At 37.8% G+C, this 20,251-nt stretch overlaps 1 protein-coding gene across 5 annotated transcripts in view; it reads right to left on the bottom strand.

Annotated features, from left to right (window-relative positions):
• Positions 1-8,167: 8,167 nt before the first annotated feature.
• tjp2 (tight junction protein 2) overlaps positions 8,168-20,251 on the bottom strand; it is a 50,281-nt gene continuing 38,197 nt past the window's right edge. For all 5 annotated transcript variants that reach the window (XM_031890787.1, XM_002935597.3, XM_004910776.2 and 2 more), the window contains exons 17-23: positions 19,368-19,578; positions 18,084-18,184; positions 16,634-16,846; positions 13,895-14,005; positions 12,493-12,822; positions 11,267-11,352; positions 8,168-9,137 (exon numbers count right to left, since the gene is read on the bottom strand). In XM_031890787.1, the coding sequence (XP_031746647.1) occupies positions 8,972-9,137; positions 11,267-11,352; positions 12,493-12,822; positions 13,895-14,005; positions 16,634-16,846; positions 18,084-18,184; positions 19,368-19,578 (1,218 nt within the window). In that variant the 3' untranslated portion in view covers positions 8,168-8,971. The remainder of the gene's footprint in view (positions 9,138-11,266; positions 11,353-12,492; positions 12,823-13,894; positions 14,006-16,633; positions 16,847-18,083; positions 18,185-19,367; positions 19,579-20,251) is intronic.

The following is a 20,251-nucleotide window of genomic DNA, read 5'->3' as shown; positions in this document are numbered from 1 at the left end:
TACATCCAAACAGCAGTTCTGGGAGGCTATTCTGACATCTTGCAAACAAATTCAAGCAGAAACTGTCCAAAAACTCACAAATTCAATGGATGCAAGACTTGTGAAGCTGCTATCAAATAAGGGGTCCTATGTTAAAATGTAACGTGACCTGTTAAAATGTTTAAAAAGTTAAAATGTTGTTAAAAGTTTGATTGAAATAGCTTTTTATTTCAGTAAATATGCTGCAAACACAACAAATGACAATTTTTAGTTCTTTACAACCTATAAAGTGTTTTGAAACTTACTGTGCATAATAATTTGGTGCATTGTAAGTTTTTTATTCTTAAACAAAATACTGTTATCATAAGGAGGTTTGTTCAATAAAATTTGAATTGTACTCTTAATAGTTGATAACATGAGAATTATGCTAACTGTTATTTACATCAATTATTTTGGTAAATGAGAAAAATATAATTTGCATAATAATTTGGAACACAGTGTAGAAGAAAAGGTGGTAACCCTTATCTGAGGGCCCTGCTCACATGAGTTTATTTAGTACTTAGCAACTGAGGGTGGAAAAAAGACACTTCTGTCTTTCTTTTCTGAAAAACAATTCCTACCTAACGTCAAGTAATCTAGTTTAAACAGCCTGAAAAGCTCTTGTGCAATCACTTGACATGCCTTAGCATGAGTATGCTTCATGCTCATAGGCATTTTACATGCCCATTATTTTTCCAGGCTGCTTGGTGCACATGAAACGCAGGGGTATGAGACTGGAGTATGAACTATGTTACCTGGCAGATTTAGTCAGTAGTGTGAATACCATGGAGGGGTAGAGGGGACATATAGTGCAACTGCACCACGGCTTGCCCCCCATGGGGCCTGCCAGGAAAAAGTACATGCAGTGGCAAAGGTGAAATGAGACGAACTTTGCATTGGGGCCTGCAGGACACTTTCTGCATTCAATATAGAGCTTTGCAAACCAAGCAATTTTGTGTGTTCTTTTTAGAATAATGTCATAAAGAGAAGCTTATAGACCTTTTGATCCAAAAATGTATTGTAGGGCCTCACACCTGCAGGCTTCCTCTGATACAGAGGGTTGCCTGTGTGAAAATTGCTCAGACAACTATTACGGTAGATCCTATCATTTAAGACACAACTGTGCACACATACTAGTTTTGTAGGTGCAGTTGTGGCTTCAGCTTAGACACCTTGTCCATTCGCAGTGTGGTGAGACTAGTAATAGTAGCTACAATCACCCAATTGACCTGCAATTGAAGAAGGCAAAATCAACACTACTTTTGAGAGATCTTTCCTTGCCACTGTCCTAGAGCAGGCAGTGAGGAAGAGATTTTTATTTGAAGCACTGTTCAACCACTATAGTGTCTTTTACATCAGTGTTTCTGCCTACATTCCCCTGCAGTGGATCTGTCATCCGTTCCACCACAGGGTAAAACAGGAAGAAATTTAGCCCATTATTTCTGATCAAGTTGCATTCCACCTGCATTCGGTGATTGTCTATGCCTCAGTGTGAGCAAAAAGAATGGGCTGCATTTCTTCTTGGTTTTTTTTCCTGTGGTGAAACTAGAGATGCACCATATCCAAGATTTGGTTTGGAATTCTGCCTTTTTCAGCAGGATTTGGCCGAATCCAAGTGCCTGGCTGAACCGAATCCAAATCCTTAAAATCACATGACTTTTCCTCACATGAACACAGGTTGAAAATTTTTCACTCCGTGCTGCACGTGTGGCTGTTTTAAACCCCTTTTATGACCAAATTAGGATTCAGAATTATTTTGGGATTCGGCAGAATCTTTTGTGCAGGATTTGGGCTTAGGCAAAAACCCAAAATCATCCCTAGGTGGAACACATGAAAAATCCACCACAAAAGAACCTGGGCAGAAAGAGTAAGAGTCCTAAGGGGGTTTTTAAATCCCAATATGCAGAATTATAATGCATTACAGTTTAAATATCAGTTGGTTACATGACAAAGAAAACTGCATCTGGCAGATATACATTGATAATAATGGCAGATCTGTGAAAAGTATACAGATGTCTCATTCTCATAAATAATGTACTGTTAGGGTTACAGAAATCCACCCTTCCCTTGTCTACAAATGCTTCAGGCAATTGCAAAGGTATTCAAACAGCAAGATAATAGTCTCCCAGATAAATGTATTTTTTTTCTCATTTACATTTGATGTGCATACTATTACTCAACAAACCCTTAGCTAGAAGAATGAGCAGCTGGAAAGCTTTTAAACACGGGACAATAAATTATTTATTCCATTTACATACAGCCATATGGAGATCAGGTTTGAATAATACCACAGATTTCACCACCAGGTTGCTTGGATGAAGTAGACTTTGAAGGCAAACTTACCGGAAATCAAGATTCACTTCAAAGTCACATTTTAATATTATTGCTTTAAAAGAGAAGGAAAGGCAAAAACTAAGTAAGCTTTATCAGAAAGGTCTATGTAAATACAGCAATAAGACTGCAGACAACTGCAATGAGTCCTCTACCAAAAGAAACACAGGATTCCTTGTTTCCTTTTTTGTAAACATGTACTTCAGAATCTGATTTCCTCTCACAGAATACTCATTCATCCCGAGTCTGTACAGTTCTCCCCACTCTTATAAAAATTTATAAAACTCAATCCCCCCTCCCATTAGAATGTGTGATCTGAGCTACCAACAGCTATAGCTGCCGCAAGACGAGATACAAAGTTAAAATGGCAGCTGCTAACTTAAACAAATGGAGGGAGCTTCTAGGGCAGTTTACTCAGGTATGGTAAAGCTTTCTGCAGAATAAATATAGCTTATAGTCTAAGGCCTAAGGCCACCATTTTGCCATGTTCTGTGTATGTTGGTCGTGACTGATCACATGACAGGAAGATGTAAAATACCCTCTTTGTTCAGTGATTGGTTCATTTAATCTAGCATGTACGTGTGGCCTTGCTTTGTGTGCAAGCACAGTGCTGCATAGCCAGAGGGACAGAATTTAGTTCTTGAAATATTTCAGTATGGGATAATCCAGTGGCACATACTATTGGAGAAATATAATTCTCTTTAAAAAGGATTTATTTATATAAAAAAGTAGTTTGCATGAGGGTTGTTTTATGTGATTTATTTTTAGAGAGGCCTGCAAAGTTTGGTGGCATAGTTTCCTTTAAGACAACCTTTTTAGTAATTATGTATGTAATATGTTAATTATAGATTGATACTGGTGAAACTTGTGAGCCTTTTTGACAGATATTACCTTTTAGTTAAAAAATTAGTGTTTTTATAATTATTGTACAGTGTATTTTGCTCTTTTAGTCTATTATACATTGCGAAGTACTGCTTGCATTGTTGGCTTTATATAAATATAGAAGGGATCTATCTTAATTAGTGATCTCAAAATTGCCCACATCATTTTTATTTATACAGTACATTCCACCTTATACATTAAACTGGTATAGCCTCTGCACAGTCAAATTCCATTTTTGATTCTATGTGAAATCCTGTCTGTCAGTATTCATTTTCTAAATTGGGCACTGTTGCCAGGGCACTTGGCAGGAGACAGAGAGACACGTTCCTTCAGCTAGCTTTGTTGAGAAATTAGAAAGAAACATGCCAGAGGACTATCACTTTAATAACCAAACTTGGATGTGAAGGCAAATCATCAGTTTCTCGCCAGCACAAGCCTGGCATGACGTCACTGTTGTCTCTAATCCTGCAAACACAATACTCAGCTGCAGCCTGCTTGCCTGCTCCATTACTAGAGACACACAAAAAAATGAAAAGATATGATACTACCTTCAGAAGTTGTCCTATTATAGTTGAGAAAGGCAGCACCAATTTAATTAACAGGAATAAAAGGACATATGCCCAGGCCTGGCAGGACAGGGGGTCACAAACAAACTTCTTCATACAACTGAAAGAGCAACAGTTTCTTTTTCGTTTTTTAAAACAAATGTTTCAAATGGTCTTTCTAACAAAAACCTAGAATCCGTAGTGTGTTTTTTTTCTTGCAATGTCCTATATAGAGGTGGCATATGAGGTTCTACTTAATTGTTTTCAAGAAAAGAGCAAAAAATGAGGAGATTTCAGAGTTGCTCCCTTTATAGTCTAATTATATTTAAAGGGGCAGTATACCTCTTGTTCAATAGTAGTTTAATGAATTGGGTTTATGCATAATGGACTCTTGCTTACAATAGTTGCAACAAAGTGTAAAAGAAGGGGTTTAAATACTGGTCTATCTATCTGGACTATCTAATTATGAACCTCACAAGACCTAAACACATAGTTATTTCAGCTTCCTAGTTTGTTTAGCTAAATAGGTAACAAAAACATTGATTTTCTGTGATTAAAACAATAGGCAAAAAGTATGTTCAACACAAGTCCTATTCATTGAACTCATATTGAACAAGGGGGTATAATGCCTCTTTAAGTTCATTTGCTTAAGGGTCGCTGGCAGCAGCATAACTATAGAGGAAGCAGACCCTGCAGTTGTGGGGTCTGCTTCCTCTATGCTTGAAAAGGTTTGTTGGCATGCTGAGCCCCTCCAAATATCTTCTTGTGGGGGGTGCAGTAACTTGTTGTTATGCCACTGCCTACTTGTATTTTAAAGCTGCCCAGGAGAATGGTTTTCATTCTATAGTTTTGTAGACAGCTCTTATTTACATATGACCTCTTTTTCTCTCCCTGGTTTAACTTATAATCATTATGGTATACACATTTTTTGCCCCTCTATTGACTAAAGCCACTAAACTTTTAATTTGGCCTGGGGTACGTTCCTGCAGAGCAGTACAGCACCATGTTTTGGCTGGTCCCTAGCATCCCTTGTGCTGATTTGTGGGGCAAATATGCAGAACAGTAAGCTCCCAATAAGTGCTATACTGTGCTGGGTAACAGGTTACCACTTTAGAATGCCATATAAATGGGCACTACCCTAGTGACATTACTTTTCATTCAAGTACTAAAAAAAGTACTAAAGCACTGTATTCTACAGAGCTTTGCTATGTGAACTGGTGCCATATTTTATCTTGAATGGCTGTAGCCATGGATATACATATACAACAGGTTATTTATATAAACTATATTCAAGCCTCTAAAGCAAACACACAGTTTTTACCAGTAAAGTGTATAGAATATTCGTTTAAATGCATAAAAATTTTATTATTTGGTGTTACTAGTCCTTTAACTGTTTTTTTTTTTTGGCTTTCCTCACCCTGCTCCACACCCACTAATTGACAGCTAATATATCTAGATATGCTGTGACTTGAAGAACTAGCAAACCATGCATATGCATCCAGTGTTGTGTTCACTAGCTGAAAGGGATGGTCTGTTTTCAGGTAGGCAACCACTGGCCCTTCAGATTTGGGTATTAGCCTCTGTAGCAATCAGCACTTGAACTGCCAGGAGAAGGGGCCAGGCTGGAAGTTTTAGTTTATCTGGCACTTTATTGGAATATCTCATCCAATTACCCATTCTGTCCCCAAAGGCCCAAGGTTTCTGTAGGCTGGTATTCTGCCCATTTGCTGGTCTACTAATGCTTGTTTCAAACTGTACACTGGGTTCTGTGTGGGGAGGAGATGTGACGACCCAGTCCCCAGGTGGGCATTCTAGTAGGTAAGATAGGATATATTTAACCCTTTAAATGTAAAAAGCATTTTGTGGACATCCTTTTTAATTAACTGAATCTGCAGGGAGAATAAAAGGGAGTAAATTCTGCACAGGCAGAATTTATGTTGATAAAAAGATGAAGTGAGTCAGGAGTGTTACATTTCACACTTAAATAGAAAATATTAGTATAAAGCCAAATGACATCTGACAATTCATGTGAGATTTACCATTTATGTCACCCTCATGCCATCATGAGGCTTAGGCTTCATAAAGCAGTGTATAATATAATAAGAATATAGATGTAACCCTTAGCTGGTTTATAAGCTGTGAAAATTTACAAGCTGTTTTTGGCAGGGGCCACTTTAGCTCTTCAGTTATTGGCTGCTTTGTATGTAAATCTGTATATTCAATGTAAACACCCATTTACAGAGCTGTGGAAATTGTTGGCGCTTTATTAAATACAGCATAATAATCATTAAAAAATAAATGTCTGATAACATTTTTACACTTACATTCATTACTTACATTTTTAATAATAGAGCAATTGTCTGCCTGTGGTTCAGTTGTTATAGTGAAGAACAAGGATTTCACACATTGTCATTTACTTTCATTACCTCTGGGCATAAAACTAAGCAAATAATCTTTCCTCATGGATGACAGGTTTCCTGTCCTTACTGCAGTTATCTCCAGGTTAGTTTATACAATAGTTGGGGCCAGCATTGGCAGTAAGTAGTCAACCTGTGTCCACATGGTCATCAGATGACATTCTCTACTTCTTATGCATTACAGCAAAATACAGGACCTTACTTCCAGTTAACAGTTCTAGCATTTGACTTTAGCAAGGGATTACTGGAACCCAGAAGTATATTTATAGTGTGTGCTACTCTGGACCATTACAAACCATGAGGTTGTTGGACAATACCATCTACATATACTGTATGCTCCCTACTTCGATTTAGCTCTATGGATGCCAGGCCTTGAGCCCCGAAAGAGAAATATAACAACTGAACAAGAGTTCTCTGTCTCTTCCGGTGCACTTTTGACACAAACTATGCATAGAAACAATGCTTTGTGCTCTAACAGATCTTTAGTACTATCTGATTCTGCTTCCCAAAGAGATAAATTTCTGTCATTTTTTAACCACTACATTGTTTATTTGGTAGTGAGCTTAATACTCAGCATTCAGTCAGGGCTAAAGTCTTTTTTATCCTCTTGATCCACAGGCTTATAATGTCTTTTGTTTTATGAATGGATTTATGCCCCTTTGTGGTTTATTTGTAAGTGTTCTTTTCAGTTTACAACACACATGCTTGTTTTTTTTTTTTTGTTCTTTGTTTTACAGGTTCATTGTCTACTGTAGCTTGTTTAGATTCAGAAAACAATAGAAAAATAGAAGCACACCAATGAGTGCACTCAAGTTTTGTGCTAGTCTGCCCTGCTCTGATCCATGACAGGCTCGCATGCACAAAGCTGTGGACACAGGGAAGACTTTGGAACAAGGCTCTGATGTAGCAAGTTCTTGCTAAGAGCTACATTTCGGTCAGGTTTGGGCCCTAGAGTCAGGAAGAAAGGTGTGCTGAAACCCATGCAGTTGAATTTTCATACAAACCCCTGCTCAAATAGATATTTTGCATCCATCACTACACTGTAGTTCCAGACTCACTGTTTGGAAACAGGGTGCAACTGAAAAATGAGCTTTGTTCTAAATTTGCATACATAAACGCATTCCTTGCTACAGACAATAGCCTAATAATATAAGGAGGGTCTGCAAAAAATGTTACATTTACATTAGAGTCTTTATTTTAAACTCTAAGTTATATTAACATATTACTACTGATGATCTGTATCACCACCAATATTTATTTTTTTTTCTCAATTCTGAATGTTGCAAAGAAAAGGCAGATTCCTCATGCTGGGCTGGGAGGTAATACAGGTATAGGACCCGTTATGCAGAATGCTCGGGAACAAGGGTATTCCGGATAAGGGACCTTTTCGTAATTTGGAATTCCATACCTTAAGTCTACTAAAAAATCAATAAAACATTAATTAAACCCAATAGGATTGTTTTGCATTCAATAAGAATTATTAATATCTTAGTTGGGATAATCTACAAGGTTCTGTTTTATTTCTACAGAGAAAAAGGAAATCGGTTTTAAAATTCTGAATTATTCGATTAATATAGATTCTATGGGACACAGGCTTTCCGTAATTCGGAGCTTTCTGGATAACGGGTTTCCAGATAAGGGATCCCACATGTGCACTTTTGGTTAATTGCTAGTGAGTTAGTGATACTGACAAGATTTCTACAACACTATTACAGTGATGCCACACATGAACTAGTTCTATAAAAATACTCAGTACCTCCACACCCAAAGTGTTTTAATGAGATGGTAATTTGTATGTTTCTTTTTTTGCATGTTTGTGATTGGTTGCTTTTGTTAATAATTAATGTTTATTTGTGAACTTTTGAGGTAATGTTATAAAAGGTTCAAAATATGCTACAGGTCTGGAACCCATAGCTTTCAAGCTGCACACCAGTAAATAATGTATACTGACAAAACTGCAATAGAAATATCCAATCAACAAAGAAGAAAAATACGATTTTATTTTTGTCAGTTGTTTATGTTTACAGGAACAGTATTTTATATAGAATAGCAAAAGCATTTACATTCCCGACTTTGTAACAGCCAGATGATCTGACAAGAAAACTTTAATAACTAATTTTAAACCAGTTCATCATGCATCATATTACATAAAAAGACACAAATGAACTTTGGATTGCCTATTCAGTATTGTCTTAGGCTTCTGTCATAGTGCAATAAACATGTACCTTAGGGATGTCAAATAGGAAGCCCTCTCAGCTGTTGTGAACTATAGCTTCCAGCATCCTCAGCAGCAGCTATACTTCACAGCAGTTTTATGGCCACATGCCAGGCACCCTTGATGTAAGATGTTACTGAAGCAAGGCACTTACAAAACGATTATTTTGGAATGTCACGTCCATGCATAAAAGTAACTACATCCACCATAACCACTTTCAATTGCATCAGTTTGTTTGGGAATATTGGCTTATATTTCCCCAGCATTATATGAATGAGCAGACTGAGAAAAGCTCACAGAAGGCAGTCTAACTCTGTTTACACATTTTCTGAATGTTGAGTATTTTCAGTTTAGCATAAGGAATAACTCCAATGTCTGTATAATGAAAACATTTCCACATATCTCCAACGTGTCAACAAAAATTGAGATGTATACTACCATGTTACATGTGATTTCCTGATATATACGCAGTCTATAAGACTTTACAGTATCAGCCCACACATAAGTAGTCTGTTCCATTAATCACCTCTGCAGTGAAGTCCAAAGTGTAGTCTGCAGTATTTTCACAACTCTGTATCTCTGTATTTTGAAGGCTGGGAATAATATCCACGCTTTGATTGGTCAGCCAGCTGACGCCGATATTCTTCTTCCTCCTCATCGCTCCCATAACTCGCTCTGTTATCTTGGTAGGTTCTGGAAGGTGGTTTTTGAGGCTCTGGTGGGCGAGAACTATATATGGAATAAAAAAATTGAAAATAATTTAATAAGGTTTTTTTCTTGATACCACATCACATGCAATATGGACTAGTGTAGTTTGACCTACAACAACTAATTTCCTGTGGTGTTACTCAGGTACTCATACATTTAGCAGCAGCACTAACAAAATATCAAATATGCTTTAAACTACAAGAAAACATTAAAGACTACTTGGAACTCCTTTATCACATCATTACTATATAGTGTTTTTATATTTTCTATCTAAGCAACACTTATTATCTATTACAGATATCCATATTATACATCTTTCTATCATATCCAACCATCTGCTATACAAATAAAGGTTAAAGTGGTAACTTGACATGCCTCAACTTCCTGAATACCTCAGCTGGACTGCCATTAAGTACCATACAACCTAGAAAATGTTTCTGCTATCTATTATAATTAGTCATTCTTTAGATTCCTGCATTCTTGCTCTTATTAAAGGCGATGCCCACCAAAGTGATATTAGTAAATGTAATTACAATTAAACTCCCCCCAGGTACAAAAGCCCCCCTAACTGCCCTGCATCGACCCTCCTCTCCTCTGCAGTCTCTCATTGCCTATAACTTTGAAAAAAGACCCTATAGAGAAACCCAAGCTTAAAAAGGCAGAACAGCACAGCAGCATACCTGGGCGCCATCTTCAGTTTATTAGAAAATGTTTTGGGTCTTACTGCCGACATGAACCCTACAGAAGCATGCACAGTGGGGGCTAACCGGGAATCGGCCCTAACCTTGCATGCTCAAGCGTGTCGGTAGTGTGACCAGAAACATTTTCTAATGAATGGAAGATGGCGCCTAGGTACACTGCTGCACTGCTCTGCTGGTTTAGCTTGGTTTTTTTTTTTATAGGGCCACTTTTTAAACTTATAGGCTATGCAAAAAGGGTGAGGTGAGGAGGGTCGATGCAGGGCTGTTAAGAGGGATGTTGTACCTGGAGGGGGGGGGGGGTGGCGGCATAGTTCTTCTTTAAGATTAGCCTACCCAATCAACACCTAGATGATTTTCAGCCAGATATCGATCAGGGAGGCCCATCAGGGGGTCCCGTACATGGCAGATAAGCTGCCAAATTGGTCTAAAGGACATAAATCGGCAGCTTAAACCTGGCTGTGCACGACTACCTTAAGCTCTGTGACTAACCAACGCTCTGGTCAGGAGACACTTTTCCCAAGAAATGCTACTGTTACCAGAGGTAAAGACCACCATATTGGGTTTACCTTGACCTGGTATGGTGGCTTGTCAATTTTATGATCATAACTTTGTAACTAAAAACCCATTTTTCTAAAATTCCATAGATACAAATTATTTATAAAACAGGGCCAGGGAATGTGCATTGATTAAACCCCACTCTTTTGTATGTTTGTAATCTGGCAAACATACATGGCCAGATCATTTGCACTTCCATTGTACTTGTATATTTCACTATTTTACAATCCCTTCCTTTTAATATACTAACGTTTCATCAATATGCCAACAAAAAAATTTTTTTTGGGTGGACATTTTAATGATACTTCATCCCACGGCTTTCATGATTAGATTCCTCTCTGCTCTGCCACCACCCTTTGACTTAAATCCAATGCCCAACTGCCCAAAAAAAAAAAAAAAAAAAATACTGCACAAAGAGTTATGTTTGTTTGAGGGGGTGCTGGTAAAGCCAAGAGGCAGAGGTGATTTTAGAAAGTCTGATTTAAATCTGTTCTGCCTGGTTACTAGAACACCTACATTTGATGGCCTCCACACAGGCATTAATGCATCTAAGAATTAAACAAATCAATAACTAGAAACTATGGAACATGGTAGAAAAACGCTAAATCACTTCTGGTGACATGACCGAACTAGTACTGTAATACAATTGTGCTACGGTATAATGATGCAGTAAATTGAATAGAGCCACCATACTAATTTAATTTTAAAATTATATATTTTACAGTTGGGGAATTTTGGATCTTTATTCCATAATGCTCAATACATTTTTGTTAAATTAAAGAGATAATGTGCCACATTACCTACAACATAAAGTACTGCTATTCATGCACTTTAAACAAGCAGCATTATATGTGCAATTGATACATACTGCTGATAAAATGAATTAATTTGTACCTTGTCGGCTGTGGTCGATTCTGTTCATTTTTCTGTGGCTTTACTGGCACAGCATAAATATCAGGAAGTTTCTGGGCGAGCTCCAACTAAATAATAATAATAAAAGGCAATATAGTCAGTTGTATTTTTTGGTCATGGTGCAATCAAGTTATTTTAGTTGTTTTGTTCTTATCTAAACCTGGATCATTCCATAACTATTGGTCTGATTAAGTGCTGCTAAAACACATTACCTTTTTCTCTCTTTCATGTCTCTCTTCCACAGTTGTAAATTACATGGCAGCTATAAACACTATATTTGAAATACTTTAGTGTATAATACCATCAACAAAAACACGTCTCACGTACACCAGTACTTTGACGCCTTGACATGTTATGGTCGTCCCCCATAAGACCTAATTTGTAAATTACAGGAATTAACTTTAAAATATAATAGTTTTGAGAATTAGTATTTTATGCAAAAACAGAGGAGACCATCAGAGCAGCTGTTTGTGCAACGGTTATGGCAGTCTACGGGAATAAATATATTTTACCAAAGTATAATTCCAACATTTTCATTTATTATTGGTACACAGACAACATTTACAATTTGGCAAGGCAGTCACCATTTTCTAACTGAAATGGTTAGAGATATCAATGGACTGGACACTCCTGTACATTTATCGGAGGGTTGCGACAAAGTATAAATTTTGGATGCCGCAGAGATTTGGAAGAGGACAGACAGATCTAAATTATTCTGTAAAGCAAGAGACAGCAACACCATTCTACATTACAACAGCTTTCACCCACCATAAACAGTGTACCCTATTTTTTTAAACAAATTGCAATTTTTGAATAGTGGTGCATGTGAAAGTCAATTGAGAGACCTTAGAGCACACATTAAATAAAGCAAGAAATATTGCCCAAATACACAGAACAAAAGTCAAATTGAAACATTTTGTAATCACCTTGTATAATCACAACGTATAATACTGAATCTTTTACTATTAAATGGGTGGTTAATAAAAAATGAGCCATTCTGGCCAGTGACAGCAACCTACCAAGGGAAAAATGTACATGGGGTTATCAGCGAGGCAGAAATCTTAATGCCTACTGACCCACAGAAGGGTTATGTTAAAACACTCATTAGGTTATTGCAATAAATATGCAATATTCAAATACTATAAAAGACAAAATAAAATAACAGATGTCTCCTGGATTGCCTCAGGGATGCTAATAGTCTTTCTTACCCTTGCATTTTGAGCCTCTTGCAGTTCTTGTAGCCTTTGTGCTCTTGCACTGAAATCCATTTTTTCAAATATTTTAACTTTTCCTAAGACAGATTTGGGAACATTCGCTTCTTCCTTGATGGGGGCTACTTCTTCTGTCCCTGGAGAGGGAACTGTAACTGGTGCCTTCAAAATGGGTTTTCCTGGAAACACAGGCTTAGCTGCAGTGGGTGGAGGAATTGCCTTGGCAGAACCTCCTGAGATCTCACTGCTGCCTACACTGGAACTGCTTCGATTTGCCTCAGAGGAGCGTGGCAAGTCATATATATCATCTTTGCTTTGTGCTTTTACCTGTAAATGATACACATTTGTAACAATGGAAAATACATTCCTGTGTGTCTGTAGAAATGTACTTATCACAGACCAAGATGCCTGCACTGAGGGAGGAAAAAGTGATATTTGAGCAATAAGCAATTAGGTTACTTAATAGAAACAAAACACCAGCTTAGTTTTCCTTCCACATACAAGCAATAAACATCAAGTCAAAGAACATTTGATCGATGTTGGCTATTATTTTGATTAAAAGAAGTTGTCTTAGGATGCTCAAAGAAAATGGCAAATAGAGTAAGAGCTAATGCTTAAGTTACTAAATCAAGGGCCAAATTAAATTTAATGAGAAAAACATAACTCCTAAATCCAGTGCCATGCCTACAGCTGACGGTGCAGCATGTGCATCGGCAAGTGGGGAGATTCAGTGCCCCATGTTCAGACAAAGGCTGAACTAAGGGGAATGCAGGCAACATTTTCACATGAACCACTGAATATATTTATCTTATTAAATTGAATTTGGCTTCAAGTAAAAATCCAGAGAAAAACGGCTAGAAAATTCAGCTATAAGTGCTGTACCAAGTGTATTTAAAAGAAAAAAAATCCAATCAGACTGCAATCAATACAGCACAGCAACTTGCATTGTGATCTGGTAGCCTTAGATTACAAGCCAAGGGCATAATCCAGCATAGTTCGCCAAGTAAAATAATACAATACAAATTTAATACAAGCAGCAGAATACTTTAGAGCAGGGCTCCCCAACCTTTCTTACTCGGGAGCCACAGTCAAATGTAAATAGACTTGGGGAGCAAGACAAGCACCATAAAAGTTCATGGAGGAGCCAAATAAGGGATAAGATTGGCTATTAGGGGCCTCTATGCACACTATCAGCTTACAGGGGGCTTTATTTGGTAGGAAATCTTGTTTTTATTCAACCAAAACTTGCCCCCAAGTCAGGAATTCAAAAATAACTCCCTGGTTTGGGTGCACTGAGAGCAACATCCAAGGGGTTGGGGAGCAACATGTTGCCCCCGAGCCGCTGGTTGGGGATCACTGCTTTAGAGAACAACAGATTAATACAGTATAATAAGCATACCTTTGGTGGTTCTGGCTTGAATGTCGGAGGTGGACTAGGATCCCTTAGCATTTCTCTGCTTCCAGCTTTTTTCATCTGGCCTCGTGGCTCTGGCACAGGTTTAGCTATAGTCTGTCATATATATAACAAAGATTTTTTTTTAAAAAAAAGGGTCACCATGGCAATACTGTAATTAAAACTGTACATAAAGAGTTTCTTTCTGTTCTTTACCTGCTGCTTCTGAAAAAGCTATCTCCTGTTTTTGCTATGGTGCAACCAACAGAGTTTTGCATTAACATAGCAATGAAAAGAAATATCTCAAGAAAATACATGTATGGGACCTGTTATCAAGAATGCCTTGGGAATCTTGGGGAAACCTGGGGTTTCCGGAGATCTTTCAGTAATTTGGATCTCCATACCGTAAGTCTACTTAAAAATCATTTTAATATTAATTATACCCAAAAGGATTGTTTTGCCACCAATAAGGATTAATTATATCTTAGTTGGGATCAAGTACAAGGAACCGTTTGATTATTTCAGAGAAAAAGGAAATCATTTTTTAAAAATGTGAATTATTTTATCAAAATTAAGTCTATGGGTGATGGCCTTCCTGTAATTTAGAGTATTCTGGATAACAGGTTTCTGGATAACAGATCCTATACCTGTACATCCATTCCCTTAAAAGAATAGTTCAGTGTAAAATTAAAACTGGATAGATAGATAGATAGATAGGCTGTGCAAAATCAAAAATGTTTCTAATATATTTAGTTAGCCAAAACTGTAATCTATAAAGGCTGGAGTGAGCAGATGTTGACATAACAGCCAGAACACAACTTCTTCCTTTCAGCTCTCTAATTGCATGCAACAATTACGATCCTTAACAATTTTTCAGCCATGCCTGATTGATGAGACGTCCAATATACAAGGCTTTTAAAGATATCGGTTGCCTTGTCTCCCACCATTCATGCACCAATTATCAGCATTTTGTATGATAATATTGGTGCATGTATGGCCACCCTAAGTTAGTCAGCGACTTGAGGGGGGGTCACATGGGACATAAATGTTGTTAGTTTGCTTTTAATCCTTAGCACACAGATCAGATTCAAAAGCAAACAGTTATGTCCCAAAGGGCCCACCCTCAAGTCACTGATTGGCTACCGACTGTAAAGGAGGAAAGTAGTGTTCAGGCTATTATGTTACACATCCGTTAACGCAAACCATTATAGATTACATTTTTGGCTAATTATATTTTATTTTGCGCAGCCTATCTATTTGCATGGTTTCCTGGAAAACAGGCAATAGAGTAAAGAATACAGCTTCTGAAATTATACCCAGAACTAAATGAGATCAAATGGTAACTCGAAGTATGCATTAGAACTTCAAAGTGTAAAATGGGTGCTTAAAGGAACTGTTCATTGTAAGACTGAAATTAGGTAAATAGATAGGCTGTGCAAAATAAAACATGTTTTCAGTATAATTAGTTATCCAAAAATGTAATCTATAAAGGCTGGAGTGAATGTCTGACATAATAGCCAGAACTCAACTTCAGTGACTTGAATGGGGGGAGGTGGGACATTATGAATCTGACCTGCGTGCTAAGGTTCAACAAAAGAAGCGAACCATGTGGTCCCCTTCCCTCAAGTCTCTGACTAACAAAGAGGTTAGAGAGCTAAAAGGAGGAAGTTGTGTTCTGAGACCCACTTACCCCTTTTTTGGCTGACTATATTAGAAATATTTTTGATTTTGCATAGCCTCTCTATTTACCTAGTTCTACTGTTACACTGGACTGTTCCTTTAACCGCCTATCCAGGAAAAACTCCCCCTTCTATAGCTTTTGAATGACAAACAGCCTTAAGAGTTATTGTTAAACAACAATTAGAAGACTCAACGAAACATCAGTGAGGTTATTTAATAAAAGTTGGCAAGTTTGCTACAAATCTAGTGCAGTAAGCACTGCATTCACTGGGAAATTGCAGATCCTTGCACAACCTGAGAATAGCAAAGGACCCGCACTGCATTCAATTGCAAATATATTTACAAATCATTAAAATGGTTTAATAAATGTATACTGGAAAGCTGCTTAGAATTGCATTTTCTTTTTATTAATTCATTTTTATATTTTTGGTATATATGCCCTTCAAAGCTGACACATTTAGTATATTTTCTCTTGCTTCATCAGAAAAATTAGTCCACCAAGGGAGGAAGGTCTTCAAGTCAGAGCTAGAACAGGTGGGGAGAGATATTGTGCATAACAGAATGTTTATTTAGAGTATTTCTTAAACCATGGAAACATACTGGATACAGAACTTGGGAAAGCATTCAGAGGAGACTAGTGGCGGGGCAACAAATCTCCTTGTGTGTCAGGGCCCTAAGAATCGTTTAGCTGCACTTTTCCAAATCATTTTTAAATATAACACTTTATTCAAAAATACTAGTAGGATCATGTTACAGTGGTTTTTGACCTGCATCATTAATATTTATTATCTTAATTTTAACTGAATTGATGTTTTGATTCATTTATGTTAATGTGGAAGTTTTGTTTACATAAAAGTTACCTGAATATACAAGAACTAAGAGGAAACTACCAAATAAAACAATGTGTAGAAAAGAAATAACCTAAATGAATTAGATGATTCATATTTGGTGTTACTGGTCTTACAGATTATATTTTGTTGGAACAATTTCTAAGATTGCTGTAATTTTAGTTCAAGTAATACTGCTGCATGGTGAAGAGTATCTGTTCTTAGAACTTATTTATACCTCTTCTTGGCGCACAGGTTCTGATGAACGGCTAATGGCGGAAACAGGCAGTGGATCATCAACAAGCTCATCTAGCTCATTGTCAGTGTATGCGCCACCTTCACCATCCGTGTCCTCAAAGTCACTGACTAAACGACTGTCACAGCTCAGGTAGTCAGCTCCCATTGCTGTTAGGTATGACATGCGGTCATCCTCCTCTTCTCCTCCATCAGCCTGAAAAACCATAAACATAATCATACTGATGGGATGTAGTGCAAAATCTTCTGAGTAATCTAAGTTTATGAATTATGAACATATCTACAATGGGTCCCTCCACTTTTTTAATTTTGGTTTTCCAATTACTTTAAAAAAATCTAGGTTAGCTATGTTGTTTACTTTTAATTCTAGCTGATTAAATACTATTCTGTCTTTAGTAGTACTGCACAGCAACATTTTTATAAAAATTGTGAGGTTTTCACTATAACATATTTACCCCCATGAAAATGAATTTAAAATGAGAAACGGTGGTGATGCAGGAAGGAACACCAAATCAGGCAGTGGTCTCTGAACATGTACACACAAGACACTTACAGAGGGGTAGGTAGTTTGGTATTATGAGCAGTAACATGCAGAGTCTCTCTAAACCCTATTATTGTCTCTCCACTAAAGATGATACCCCAAATGTGTTTGCTGCTCTCAAAGGAAATAATAGAAAGAAAGCTTACTTACAGCCCAGAGCTATGTCGTTACACTGCATTGTGATGCTGATGTAAGGAAAATAAATATGTTTGTGCAGATTCTAATGCTTAGAAATACACCACATATTGCCTGGGCTAACACTTCTCCACTGCCATCCCAAAACAATTTGCTGCCTTCAGATTGGCTTTTAATACAGCAGGATACCTTAAGGCCATTGGTGTGGTTTGAAACAAGAGAGTGTACATTCATATGTGATGCTGGACGGTAACAAGGCAATTTACATGTCCAGCTTTGTTTGAAGGAGACCCTATGCCAACTGCATGTGACAATGCAGTGAAGAATAAGCAGATTTGAACAAAATCACGTGGTCTTGTGTTTATCATGCTTTATACAGAGAGTCTTTCTTTTACTATCACTCACTTTATCTACTGAAGAAACACCATCTTATAACTGTGTCAACCCTACACTTCTTACCCAAACTATTGATTAAGGTTGTATTAGTGACTTACAGGGTCACTTTAAAGTATAACTGATCATAACAGTGTAAGAACATGCCTCTCTTAGGGCATGTGTGGGTGTGTTTCGAATCTCGAATAACAGATGCCTGAAAAGCAAGTGCACCAGTACTACCAGAGATTTCTGTAGTACTGTTTCTGCCTCTTGAGTTGTTATTGGCAATAAAACAAAATCTAGATTGCCTCATGTGCCACTGCCATTACTCATGTCAAGTTTGTTTTAGACTGAAGAAAAAGAGTTTATGGATGATCAGTACCTTTCCTTCCGATACCCAGACTGCTTGGGTCTGCTGTTCCCTGATCACATCTTTTATGCTGCCATACCAGCTGTCATTGGCTGAGTTTAAGTTGATAGTAGCTGTAGAAAGAGAAAAGAAAAAAAAAAGTAAATTCCTAAAAAATGTTTTCTCATTCCCTTTTACAAAACATAAAAAGTTAACATTAAAAAATCAGTAGGATCCAAATGGTGCAAAACACTGTGCCCCCAAATAGATATTGTGGGTAAGAGCATCTTCCTCAGCATTTGTCAACAACTGTCAATATGTACTTTATGTATCTATATTTGTCACACTTTAATAACAGGCAAAGGAAAACATCTATGTGGAAATCCTTAAAGGAGAAGGAAAGATAAAAACTAAATAAGCTTTATCGGAAAGGTCTATGTAAATACAGCCATAAGCACTTACAGTAATGCTGCACTGAGTCCTCTGTCAAAAGAAACACAGGATTTCTTGTCCCTTTTTTGTAAACATGATATTCCAGTGTCTGACTTCTTCTCTCAGAATCATCCTTTATTCCTGTGGCCAGAGTCTGGCAGTTGTCTCCTCTCTCCTGCTCCCCCTCCCACAAGAATGCTAATAACTCTCTCCCCCCTCCCTTAGGAATGTGTGATCTGAGCAGGAAGCTATTTAAAATGGCAGCTGCTGCCTTAAAGGAAAAGGAAAGGCAAAGTCACTTGGGGGTGCCATAATGTTAGGCACCCCCAAGTGACTTAAATCGCCTACTTTGTACCCTGGGTAGGTGCCCCTGTTAGGAGAAAACAACACCATCCCGGGGTACCTGTCGAGAGCGCTTCCTACTCGCGCTGCTGCCGAATGTCCCGGACAATCGCATGCGCAGTAGAGTGAAAAGCTGACTTCTCTGTTAAAGCTCGGCTTTTCACTCTACTGCGCGTGCGGCGAGACAGGAACGAGGAAGCGCTGCAGCTACCCCGGGCTTGTGCTGTTCTCTCCTAACAGGGGCACCAGCCCGGGGTAAAAGGTGTATGTGTATGGTGATGGTTTCTGCAGAATAAATATATTGTTCTAGGTGGAACTAATGTGGAAAATCTATTGGCAGTAAAATGTCAAAATGACTTTCCTTCTCCTTTAATGTTCCACATAAATGTTTAGATAAATAGCCCATTACACAGAAAAAGGCAGACAACACCACATTAGAAGAATTAGCAGATAGATTTATGTCAAAAGACTCTGAAGAGGAATTTTGTAGTTCTAAATCTACCAATTACATGTACTGTAGTTTAAAAAATGTGTTTGATGTACCTGTAATGAGATGAGCACATGTCTTCTTGAGTTTAGCTGCCTGGTCGTACAGTTTTTTGGAACTTTTGTTCGATGTGGGACACAGCCTTTGTCTCATGGTTTTCACTCCTTGCTTATTGTCTGGGTTAAAAAACACAACTATAGGGAACCATTGTGTGTAGTTCAAGAGATCCACAGCTTTGGGAGTCACATCCAGCAATGCATGTTTGTCCTTATAAAAAGAAATGAAAATAAAAATGATTCAAAAAGACAAAGATGTATTTTTAAATTTTCTGCTTTCTAAAGCCTAAGCAGTGAGCATAAGCAGTATACTGTATATTAACTCTTATTCACATGTGCTTTGCATCCTATCTTCTATAGCTATATTTAATATCTCTTTCTCCAATGGTTGTTTTCTGAGGTCAGATAAATGCTCACCCCATATCTTACTGTAATGTCCTTTAGGCTAGTCTTCTAGGGCAGTGCAGTCCAACTTTTGTGGTATTGAAGGCTGGCCTGCGTGGGCCGACAATGGAAGCCAGTTTGACCAAACCCCCTTTTCAAATCACACCCACATTATCACAAGAGCTTTGAGAGACCATACCCACATTAATAGTGGTTGCACAGCCAAACGGTTTGTGCTCACTGCAGATATAACCTCCATCACTCATGTGAAAAGTTCATTATGTCATATTAAACCACACTCTTAAATCCATATGTCTCCTCCTCCCCTGTGGGTAGGACAGCAACCCCCAGCACATATTACACACCCTAGGGACCCAAATGCTTGCAAACTCTCTGAACAAACCTCTGCAAGGTTCATCTGCCACAGGCAGCATAGAACAGGCAGAGTATGGCACACACAGGCAGTGTAAGGCAGGCAGAGTATGGCACATGCAGGCAGC

Source organism: Xenopus tropicalis, chromosome 1 (genome assembly GCF_000004195.4).
Source record: "Xenopus tropicalis strain Nigerian chromosome 1, UCB_Xtro_10.0, whole genome shotgun sequence".
Classification (NCBI taxonomy): Eukaryota; Metazoa; Chordata; class Amphibia; order Anura; family Pipidae; genus Xenopus; species Xenopus tropicalis.
The sequence above is the reverse complement of the archived record's forward strand: the minus strand, read 5'-3'. Positions and strand labels throughout refer to the sequence as shown.